At 35.9% G+C, this 12524-nt stretch overlaps 1 protein-coding gene across 5 annotated transcripts in view; it reads left to right on the forward strand.

Annotated features, from left to right (window-relative positions):
* BBS9 (Bardet-Biedl syndrome 9) overlaps positions 1-12524 on the forward strand; it is a 320100-nt gene that overhangs the window by 62402 nt on the left and 245174 nt on the right. For all 5 annotated transcript variants that reach the window (XM_068935862.1, XM_009679691.2, XM_009679693.2 and 2 more), the window contains 4 exons: positions 2342-2418; positions 5859-5912; positions 9313-9415; positions 10382-10486. In XM_068935862.1, coding sequence (XP_068791963.1) covers positions 2342-2418; positions 5859-5912; positions 9313-9415; positions 10382-10486 — 339 coding nt within the window. The remainder of the gene's footprint in view (positions 1-2341; positions 2419-5858; positions 5913-9312; positions 9416-10381; positions 10487-12524) is intronic.

The following is a 12524-nucleotide window of genomic DNA, read 5'->3' on the forward strand; positions in this document are numbered from 1 at the left end:
GAAGAAAAGCATGGTGGAGGGAACAAATCAATTTGTGAACAACTTTTGTATAAGTTGCATTTTGTTATGTTGTGCCAAATATATATATATACGGGGCGGGGGGGGGGGGGAGAGAAGGGAGAAGGCGGAGAGGAGAGGAGAGGGGAGGAAAGAGAGAAAACCTGATCGTCCTTTATAACTTTTCTAGTAAAATATACTGGTGTGAGATTGCCACGATTATTGTGACTATTGCTGACTTTTCCCTCTTTTTTCCCCATTATATTTTTTTCTACCTTACAACCTTTCTAAGCAGATCTAAGGTGTTACAGTGATGTTTTCACATTTACCAGTGCTCTTTTCTTTCTGGAGTAGGTGGTCTAAAGAGGTCTTGCTTACCTATAATTGGATGTAAAACTTTTTAATATGTGATGTTTTACATTTGTCTCATTTTGGCTTTTTTTCTCTGATCTTTAGCTGAGTCTTAAAATAACTGTTAATCATGGATAGTTCAATACAAAACATTTTTGCACATGGGTCACCATTCAATTACTTTAAACATGGTCTTTAAAATGAACCATTGATTTTTCTGTCTTGTGCATTCATATGTGTGCAGTAAGATCTTGTGTTGTTCTAAAAACCATCTCCCCTTATATGGAATTAATTTTTCTTTGTTTCATTTTGACTTCCAAAAATGGAAAGTTTTTAGAATTAGATCATCATATAAAAAATGTCGAGTGGTTATTTCCATAAATATGTTTTGTCTTTCTGTCCAGTGCTGACCATTGAACTGTTGAACTTTAGTTGCTTTATATATTTTTGCAAAGAAGGATTTGTATTATAAACTGATGTAGTATTTTTAAACCTTTTTTAACTGTTATATTAACTTAAATCTATTGTTACTTGCGTCAGTCTGGATAACATAACTGATTAAATATGGGTGCTTTGTTACAGTTTAATAGTAACAAAAAGCTGAAGCCTTGTATGTAAGCTTAAGCAGTGTTTTCTGTCCTATTTCTAGTAGAAAAATGAATGCGTGGCAGAAGTTGCATCACAGTTTGCATAAAGAAACGACATGAAGAAAAAAGATCAAATAGGGTTGGAAAAGATAGATCTTTTCTTACTCATGCAGGTGGAATGGATTGCACTAGTTGTGTACAATTGGCAAAATCAGTTGTATGCAATTGATTGTGACAGTACGAAACAGGCTTAGGCTTCTTTAGCAGATGGTATTGCAGGCAAAATGTTTTGGTATTGCTATTTTTTTTCTTATTGTAAAGGGAGGCATTTTCTCTGAACACAAGAAAATGAAAGGAAAACTTATTCTCCTCCTTTTCATCAGAATCCTTAAATCCTTTCCCCTATCTCTATTATTAGAAGGAGACATAATGTGCTACCTACTAGTTCGGAGATCATCTTTAGTACTCCAGCTGTAATAAAATTCTTGTAGCTTTTCAGATGTGCACGCTTTCCTTAATTTTTCAGTTGATATGTTAATTTCCCAGTTATATTGAGCATTTACTGTTTGTTACTTTAGGAACTAAAAATTCTTTTTTCTTTTTCTGATACATTTAATATTAAGAAATAGAAGTACTTTTCAGAAACAAATACCCTAAAGACTTAGGAGAATATTTTTTTCAAGGAAGACTATGTAGTTCCTCACAATATTGAAGTGCCTTGCTTTTAGCCCTTACAACTTTTTTACACATGTGAATCTGCGTAAGGTTTTATTTCTTGGATATAAAACAGCTGGTAGCATTCTTTACCTTGTATGTAGACATGGCTGGGAATCACCATATTGCAATCAAACCCCATATAGCATTCTGTATGTAAAACTTAATTATACCTTTCTATGCAAAGGAATTTCTAATATATATTCTAAATTACGTTACAATATTAGGCACAGAATACTTGTCTAATGTATTCATTATCAAATTATTTAGATGAAAGTATGCCATGAGAGCTGTGTGCCATGTATTTTGGAAATGGAGTTGTATGTATTATAGGTGTATTAGTGTATATATGTGATGAAAGAAGTTTTAGAATTCCTTACAGTCTTTCTGGAATCCCTGAAGATCATGAGTAGTGGCTGTAAAATCGCATTATGAAGTACATCTCAATACTGTATCATCCATAAGACAGGAATTCAGACTGGAATCCAACTTTAGGTTGCAAAATTGAAAGACTTCTTTGTTCAAAAAACATAGGCATTGCTATTTTTTCCTTTTCAGTAGTAAGTGTAATTATATTAATGATATAAAATTCTGATAAATTTGATGCTGTTGAAATCACTTGATTTTTTTTAGAAATGTTACCAAACATTTGTTTAAAAAGTGCTGATTTGCTTTTTCTCTTTTTCTTCCAGATGTTTTGCCCAAATCTGAAAGACAGAGAGATCTAATTGTCATTGCAGAAGTTTCACCTGAGCTGGATGCGGAATCTGTATGTACATTTATAAAAAAGGAAATTCTTACAATAGTGATGACAAATAGTTCAGATCCTTGGGACTGGAAATCAGAAATAAATTGAAAATAAGCCAATAACTGTAGCTACTTACGTAGGAGTTTTGATATGAAAACACTGTACAATGCTAGCACATAAAAGTTCGCAGCTCCCTGTTAGGTGAGTAAATGTAAGCTGCTGCGTTTTTTAGATCTTAAAAGAGGAAAAATATGGGGTATTTTTGTAGGGGAAAAGTACATTTCACAGCTGGCTCCTTTTTTCCTAATTTAAAAACTTGCAATGCACAAGCAAACACATGCTATTTTGAAAGGGTTTTTTCCCTCTGTTTTGTTTGAATAGCATCTAAGGCTGCTTGCCTTGCCAGTTTGGGTAACAATGTCTTGTGCATTTGTTTCTTGAATGATTTTTTTTTAACGCTGCTGAAATACGTATTAGGAAATTTGAATGTTCATTCTGAATGTTCATATATGAGTAAATAATGATTGATCACCGAGGATCTGTACTAAAGTGCTTGTATTCCTGCTGAATAAAGCAGGATTGGACACTTTCGTATGCAGTCCCACATACAGGAATGAAGCATAGCAAATGTGGCCAAATACAATTGTTCACCTTACAAAAAATGTTTAAAGGCATTAAAGCATTATGTCATAAACACAGTTAAAACATCTGAAATGGTGATTATTATATATTTGTTTATATTTGTGGGACTGAGCTGCTGCATACCACCTAGATGTATGTCAATTGCAAAGTACTTTTGTTAATTATTTTAATGAGAATAATTGAATTTATCTATTATCCTCTGTCTGGGGACCTTTAGATTTTAGCCAAGTTTCTGTGCAGTTACTCTGCATTCCTTAGCATTTGAAATAAATTTCTAATAGTAAGAAATGTTACAGCAGTTAATAACATGAGGTGAAACAGCAATAAGTGTCTTCCTGTGAATCTTTTAAAGATGCATCACCAGAAGTGATCTTTCTCTAATGAGGAATCATTTGCTGTTCTCTGATGCAGCAATCTAATGAGTTTACTCATCTAATATGCGTATGTAGTTTATAAAAATTTACTCAAATTAAAATTTAGGAGAGCTTATATCCTCTCCTAAAATTTTTCATATGAACCTTTCAGAATATGTACCTCATTTTACAAGGACAACTATCACAGAATCACAGAATGGTTGAGGTTGGAAGGGACCTCTGGAGATCATCTAGTCCAACCTCCCTGCTCAAGCAGGATCCTCTAGAACATGTTTTCCAGGATCACGTGCAGACGGGTTTTGAATATCTCCAGCGAAGGAGACTCCACTACCTCTCTGGGCAACCTGATCCGGTGCTCTGTCACCCTCACAGTCAATAAGTTTTTCCTCATGTTCTCATGGAACTTGCTGTGTTTCAGTTTGTGCCCGTTGCCTCTTGTCCTGTTGCTGGGCACCACGGAGAAGAGAAGAAGAGGCTGGCCTCATCCTCTCGACACCCTCCCTTCAGATACTTGTAAACATTGATGAGATCGCCTCTCAGTCTTCTCTTCTCCAGGCTGAACAGGCCCAGCTCTCGCAGCCTTTCTTCATAGGAGAGGTGCTCCAGTCCCCTCATCGTCTTTGTAGCCCTCCGCTGGACTCTCTCCAGTAGTGCCATGTCTCTCTTGAGCCACTGATTTCTGTAAAACTGATTTTCAGGGCTACTTAGTGTTTTAAAAATACACACGAAACTACTTTTTAGTACTTTCTTTTAGAACTCTAGTAGGTATATTATTTAAAGTCTATTAACATTACTAATATTATTTGATAAGCAGATGTCTTTTAATATGTCCTGGCACTTGTATATTGAAAAGACTAATTGGTGGAAAAAAGGGCAGAGTGGCATGGTCTTGGCTAGCTGTAGTAATCAGGTCACAACACTTAGAACTGTTAGATCCCTAGAATGCGCTGATATTGTTGTACTCATTTGCTTAGCCTTGCAGATGTAAATGATCCATTTTAGCTATAAGCAACTCAGTATATCAAATGAACCACAGCTTTGTATCTGTAGCATTCAAGGCTGTCAGTGGATGTTAGTTTCCTGTGAGCTAGAATTTCCTAGGGGTTCCTTCTGTATCCATCTAGAAGAGGAAAATCTCATACGACACTTCATGAGGAAGAGTCAGCACAGCAAATGTCAGAACAATTTTCAGGCTTCCACAGTGATCTCAAATACTACAGGCTTGCAAATATTACCTGTGTACTTGTGAACATGTGTGTTAGAAGCAAAGAGTATAAACATGTTAAAAGAGTTTAGATAAGGAAAGTTCTGGTTATGTATAACCACCTCCTGAATGCAACCTGTAATTCAGGAAGCCCCAGCTGATTTCTGAAAGATGAATACGGTGTCCCTGGGCAGGGGTCACCCTCTTTGCCCTCATGCTTCAGAATCAACCACTGATCACCATTAGAGGCAGTGGGCTTGACAGACCAATCTTTTGATCCAGTATGAAAGTCCTTACGATTTTTAAATGGAAAAAATACTTATATATGCACATCCACGTGTATAAATCTACTTATCTTTCTAGCTATATGAAAGTCCTACTTTTAGAACCTGAAGGGATCCTACTGACTTCTTGACTTAAGAACTCTGCAGATATGGACCTTACAGTGGCATGTTGGGATGAAAGAGGAGGGTGGGTTGGAGTGCATCAGATTTCTTAGTTCTCAGTTTACTCTTTTATCATGAGAAGGTATAATTTCATACTAGTTGTTTTTTGGTATTTTAGCAGTAGTTGAGTAATTCTTTAAAATACACTAGTTTAAACAAACAACAACAATTCTTTCTTAAGCTATAGAAACTGCCCTTGCAAAATGATATGTAAGCATAAAACAAGATATTCAAAAAGCCTGCATGGCCTAGATGAATTTTCCTTTAGATGGAATTGCCTATTGACATAGACATAAGCAGGAGCAGCAAGATGCCTGCCATAATTTTCTTTTGAAGTTCAAGATTTGTTATTCTGATTATAAGATAGTGTGCAGTGATTATATAGTACATACTATGGTGTGTGTATATAATATATTGGCAGATTGGAAGTCACCTTTCCTTGCTGAATAACAGGAGTTTCCAAAATTTGAATAAATATACAGTTGAAAGAAGTATGCCAAGCAAAACAGTTTCAGATATTCATATATACATCAAAGTGTATTAGCTTCTTATACACACAACTTTCGTGACCTTTTGCTATCCTTTTTGCAGGCAATTTCAAACAGAGGCATTACATTTTCAGAAGGGGCTCAGAAATGTATTCTGTGTATTTTAATCTGTCATCGAAGTGATAAGTCCTTTACAGTTAATTCCCTGTTTACCAAGTTGATGGTAGGAGAGTAATATTGCATTCACTGTGTTCACTCATTCATGTGTAATATTGAATTTACTCTGTTTTCATCTTTTTCTTCACAGCAAGCTATTGACAGTGAGGTAAAAGCAGAGGCAGTTCCATCAGTCACAGTAAAGGTACTGTGCCTAGCTCAAACTGTAGCACTCAAATAGTGGTGGCAAATTTTAGCAAACCTATCTATTTTCTGTCTGTTTCACTGAGATCATGAACATGAGTAGAAATTCAAATGCAATAGATACTTAACTTTTCTTTTTTTCTTTTTCTTAACATGACAAGGTGCCCTACTTGCAAGCTTTCTGCTGAATTTAAAGTGATTGGGATTTTATTTTTGGTAGGTTTATGCCTTTTAAGAAAGAGACGTGAAGATTATTACGATGGGATGAAGTTATTTTTGAAGATAAAAGAACAATTTTTATAACATTTTTCAAAGGGAAAAATGTTGGTTCATGCAAAACTTGAAGACTGTTATCTTCAGCTCCTTCTTTAGTTATAAATAAGCAAAAATAGACTATATTTTCTAAAAAAAAAGTTCATATTTTTAGTTATTGCTGCCAAAAAAGTCAGAAAATCTAATTTAAATTTCACACCATTTTAGTTCTCTCTGAGTGTTGCTATCTGAGTTTGATTTTAAAGAAGGAGTGAATGTGCATTTGTGTGTATGCACGCGTGCGCCTGTGTGTGTGCTGTGTTCCTGTGCAAGTGCGATTTCTCCTCGGTATTGCACACAAAGGGTTGCGATTTTTTTTCTGAGTTTGACAGTGGCTTCTGGGAGTACCGGCAGAACAAAATCAGGGCCTTGTTTTTGAGAACGTTGCAAGTTTTCCCTCTTTTTGGAGTGGAAAGTTTAAAACCAGCTGGACTATTATTGAACCAGATTGTCTCACTGTAGTTTAATTTTACTTAGTCCTGCATCTTTCTCTACTTCTTTTTATGCTAAGGATGGTACAGGTTAAAATCCTAATCCTGAGAGAGTCGTGGTAGTTTTGCTGTGAAAACACTAGACGTTCAGATGAACTCCCCTGGGCTTAGAATCAGGCTGTTTGTGAACATATAGGTGTCTTACAATGCGTAACAGAAATTACCACCAGAGATGTATGAATTTATCATTTGTTAGTTTACATTGCACCTACTACATTGTGTAGGTGACTTGTTGTTGATGGAAATATTGTATGCAGTTGCCAAATTCCCTTTTGGAGAGCGGTTATGATTTTAGTATTAGGAACACAGCCCATTATCCTTTCTCCTCGGATCATTATCTCCAATGTAAGCCCAATGCCAAATGCTATTTAAAATCTGTATGGATTTGTTCATGTATTGAATATATATTTCGTGAGAAGATTTTGTACTTTCCCATTCTGTTTTCCTGTTCATGCATCTTATACGTTTTCACAAAACAAAAGTAGTAAATCTAGGAGTTATCTTGCATTCCAATTTTTGCAGAATATTTTTTCTGTGATGAGTGCTTTTAACTGATCTTCACATGGGTCTCAAAATCAATTGCAGCTGATGAATCTTTTAGTTAGTGGAATTTAACTTCTTCATTTATGAAGTTATGAACATTGGTTATTATTAAAATCAGAAATGCTAATACATTATGGTTATATTATGGCTCCTGTTAACTAAATTGAACTTGAACACTGAATTTGAACAAGTTGAGAATAAAGTTGACCTTGATTTTTATGGGTTTTTAAATCTTATTTTTTGAATTAAACTGTAACCAGTTTATATTAATACTTTACTAGTCTAATTTTACAGCCTAAATTGGCTGTTGCAATGGCGGATGTGTTACCTGAAAAAATCTAAAGGCAGTGCATCATACTGTAAAAAGCTTCTGACATTTGTAACACTTATTTTTATATTAAAGTCTTAAGAAGGATTTTTGTTTAATTTTGTAAAAGCCACAGGCCTATCAGTAAAGTTTTAATAAAATCAGGTGCTTTTGACAAAAGTTATTGGACAAGAGCCTTGCACTTCAGGCCCTTATACGTAGCAAAAAGCAAATCATGGCTTGAAACAGTTCTCTAACTGCAGCTGAGTACAGAAGACAGTTACATAAGGACATCCTTAGAAAACGTGGTTTGGAGGGCCAGGCTTTAGGCAGGAAAGACATGGTCACAGCATGCAGCGTTTCAGTAGTTCTAGGTAGTTTATGGCCCTTCCGTGCATCAAAGAAGCCTAGTGTAAATCAGACTTCATAAAGTAACCTGTAGTTACATGTAGTCAGCGCTCTGACTGGGCAACGTGTAGATATTGCCTCAATTAGATTTGAAAGGAGTAGTTTGGGTATGATAGCTTTAGACTAAATAGACAATTAGCTTGCACTGGATTTTCAGTGGTTGCAATGAGCAGTCTGGCAGTGTCCAGCTAGTTGGCTTAAAGGTAATGAAGTGCATTTACACAGCTGCATTCACTGGGCTGTTTCAAGTCTGACATAATTCACAATTGAGGACAATAATGGATTTTTCAAAACATGTATCTGCTGTTTTTTTTTTTTTTGAGGCAAAGTACAGGTTACCTTCGAAAGCAATTTGTGAAAAAAACACTTCATTTTGGAACTGCACTGAAATGGCATTTACCAGTGACTTTAAATGTCACTCGTTTGAGTACAAATTTTCTGAAGTGTACAGTCTCATGCCTGCAGGTTTTTAACTTGCTTACTTGGGGGAGCATAAGTGAGGATATCAAGTTCATCTTCCTTGTTGCTTTTATTGAGATTGCGCCTTCAGAGAAAGGGGGCAAGGTTTACCTGAGGTATGCAAAGAGACATCAGGTAAATACTATATGATCCTTTCCGCCCTTACTTGCAAGCATTAGTGATTAAGGATGATCTGAGGGCCTGTTTACAGCCCAAACATATTGCTATTTGACCAAAATAAATATTAAAGTTAGTTCAGTTAAAGCAGTCAGACTTCCTCAAACATTTTTTTTTGCCTCAGTAAAGGACATTCTTTCGATACGCATTGTTTCTGCGGCCAGTTGTTTCTGGCAGTGGAAGCAACAAGGAACGTTTGTGTTTTGTAGCTTATTCGGCCATCATTTAACCTACAGTTGTAGGTGCGCTGGGCGTACTATATATTGACTTCTAGAATTTATTTCCAGTAAAAATCAAATGGAACTTGACTCTGAAGTTACTCAAAAGACTGTGTGTTGCTCTTTGTAGTTGGGAGAACTTATTTCTTAGATTAACTTTTGTTTTTATTCCTTTTTCCTTTAGCCATCTAAAAGAGGCAAAATATATTTTTATTTTACGTTAAAATGAACAAACATGACATCTGAAAAAGATTGATTAAAATTTTAACATAAATTTATCTTGGCTTAAAATTACAAAGAAAATGTGAGAAAGGAAATTAGAAAGGAAAGTATTGTTTTTGAAGTCAAATTCTGAAGTTCTTAAGTGTTGTTGCTGAATTATTTTGCTGATTTTTCTTTTTCTAGGCCTTTTACTGGTTATGTTTTCTGCTATGCAGCGATTAATTTGTTCCTTCATTTAAATAATTCTATTTTAATTTGATTTAGATAACAATACAGAGCAGAGTAACTGCACAGAAACCAAAGCTGGCAGTATGTGTACAACCTCCATTAGCAGTGACCTGTGACCAGTTCGTCTTTGATGATTTAGGTAAATTATTATAGTACCATTGCAGCTATTGTATAACATTTCTTTTTCTGGAAAGTTTGAAGCATATAGTTCAGCCTCCATCAAGCGTATTTTTGCAGATATACTGCAGAGCAAGCAGTTACATGTTTTTCCTGTCTGCACTTCACAGCTCCTGGGTGCCAATTGGTGGAGGAAGACAAAAAAGTAGAAAGGCTGAAAAATGGAGTAGTGAAACTGCTTACTTGATTATGGTGTCATGCCTGGCAGTTGCTGCAAGTGAGGAGAGGCAGGGTGGCAGCTTCTCTAGGGAGAAAGAAAATTAGTTATTCTCCAGAGAGAATAACTTGCAGGGGTGTTCTGGCAATTCTGTGTATGCAGAATAGCACTGCTGAGCTAAAAGCAAGGATTGAAGACATGATTGCCTATGCCCAGTCCAGCACATGTTCCCAACTTAGCATTAACTGCTAGGCTTTATCCAACTCTGTTGATATGGCCACAGGTGGGGTTTCCTTGAAGACTGCAAAAAGAGCTGCAAACCAGAGAATTGTGTCCTGCGGCCTCAGTTGGGACTGCAGACAATTTCTGCCCTGAAGCATCAAGTACTGGTCACTGTTGAAAGAATGCTTTACTGCTGCTCTGATCTGAAAGGACAGTTCTCATGTTTCTTCAACAGATGACAAGAAAAAAGGGCAATGGCTTTGTAGGATTTTAAGACTGCAATATAAGATTGCGTTTGTTTTGGGATTTTCTATGTTCATTGTGTTGTGTTGATTCATTGGATGTGCTTTAAGATGGCTTTGAGTTGAAGAGACTTACTTGCTTTTTACAAAAATGTATTTCAGAAAAAATATATGCCATGGTTTGATAAAGTTTGAACTGATGGAAATGACTATCATAATTTAATAAAATATTTCCTGAAGTACTAGAAACTCTGTTGCTTTGGTTTAGATGTTCCTGTTACTTGACCTAGTTTTGTATTATCTTTAGAACCAGATGCATCTGAAACCGTCGTCCTATCTGTCTTTTTGAAGGGGAATTGTCCTCCGTCAGAGCTAGAAGGAAATGGTGTGGTTTCATATAGTACACCAACAGGTGAGCTACTGGAGATTTCAAATGGATTAGCCTTCTTTTAGATGGTTTTGTTTACCTATGTCTTAAACTTTTTTTTGAAATATTTTAAAGGCCATAGTAATTAAAGAAATAATATATCTGAGAATCCAGCAGTTGTTTTAGTTAATGTTTTTTGAAGCATCATTAAGTTGCATGATCAGTTCTATAGAGGTAAAATCATATGCTTATAGCACGAGAAGCAGCTGTGCAAGCTTCCCCATCCAAACCCATTATTTTGCTTCTGTTCACCTCTTTGAGGGGCCACTTCCTGGGGCAAGAAGTTTATTACCTCTTCATGACTATCCAGTCTTCTGGGACTGCCAACAAATGTGGCAATAACTGCCTCCCCACAGAGGAAGAGGATATGAAAAAGCATTGGGAGTGATTATTCCCCACTTCACTTTTAACAGTTGAACGTATTCATTCTGAACAAATAAACCAATCCAAAATAATATAATTTGGTCTTTCCATTTAATAGTGTCCAAAAGATCCTACTGATAGAACATGTAAATTTACCCTGCTACCTGTAACTGAAAGCTAATTTATTTAATTTTTCTACAGCAGCCCTTGTGACTATGTGTCAGGCTACATGAGAAACTGCGCTCAGGCTGGGCTTCCATGTTCGTTTAAGTCCAGCGTAAACCAGCTTAAGCAGTCTCATCTTTCCTCACTTCTTGCTGGTTTTGCTCCTGCACCTCCTCTTGTGTTATGCTCGTGCAATCAGCTAGTTATGTCTCAGCTAGCTTTAATGATTCAGTTCATTGTGCTGGCACAGTCCTCTATTTACACACAAGGAAAGGTGATGGGGAACAGGCTCACAGCAAAGAAATGCATGTGGAGTTACAGCCCTTGTGGTGGGTGGTGGTTTTAAGTACATTATGCTATGTATACACTTAAGCATTTATTTCACGTCAGTTCTCCCCTGAAACATTGTATGTATGTTGATAGTCTAGGCTGCTTGTTGCTGATAATTAACATGCTGATCTGTATTTTAACATAACTGAAACTCATGCATTTTGTAAAACTTGATCATATCCTCTTTAGGCTAGGCTTGCAGATATGTGCGGATGGTAGGAAGTCAAAGGATGTTCTTCCTTTTCTCTTGAAAGCCTGCACAAACAACTTGTGCAATTTAGTCCCTCCATATTGTCTCTCTTAGACTGCTTATTCCTTGTGATTGAGTTGCTCTGCCTTCACAAATGTCCCATATAAAGTGATATGGCTTCAAACTACTTTTGTGGTGCAACTGTATAGATAGTATACTTTTGAGTATATTGGATCTTCTAATCTTAAAAGTGTGCTTTTTGTTTGGCTATTTTTCCTTTTGTGATTTTAGCTTTGCAAGACCACTGTATGAAACTCGGATGTTATTCTTCCTTTGCAAATGAATGAATTATTATTTCTGTTGGGCAAAATTAGTTATGTTTAGGTTTTAGATATTAGATTGAATTTTGTATGCCTTTTTGGTTAGGGAAGTAAAGAAATCTCTTATCTGGAGTGTATTTGACTCTTTAAATGCAAAACAAGCATACAAAAAATCCCTGGAAGACATGACATCTAACAGAATTAATTTACTGTAAAAGTAACTTTAAAAACTTATCTTTAATGGTAGAATTTGCAAGACTTCTAAATACAGAAGCATAAACGTTAATATCTTACTAAAATTTTAGATATTGATTTAAATTATTAAGTTGGGATAATTCTCTTCAGTTACTCACAAGCATCAGTGCTAACATTGCTTGTGTGAGGCAATTAAATCCTTAAGTAATATACTAGGACAGAAAAATAGCGTGCTTTTTATGAGTTCATGACCAAATCTATCTTTGATGGAACTCTGTGGGATTCATACAGCTGAAGGTTAATGTGAGTCACCAGTTGGGTGGAGTTGTATTACTGATGAGGTGGTCTCATGACTGTTTTTTGTCTAGTACTGTGTTTTGATGTATTTGTGTACTTGCAAACATGACTTTAAGATTTTTTTTGAACCTGTTAATAGATTTCTTTTTTCTTTTTTCCTGCT

This window comes from Struthio camelus, chromosome 2 (assembly GCF_040807025.1).
Source record: "Struthio camelus isolate bStrCam1 chromosome 2, bStrCam1.hap1, whole genome shotgun sequence".
Classification (NCBI taxonomy): domain Eukaryota; kingdom Metazoa; phylum Chordata; class Aves; order Struthioniformes; family Struthionidae; genus Struthio; species Struthio camelus.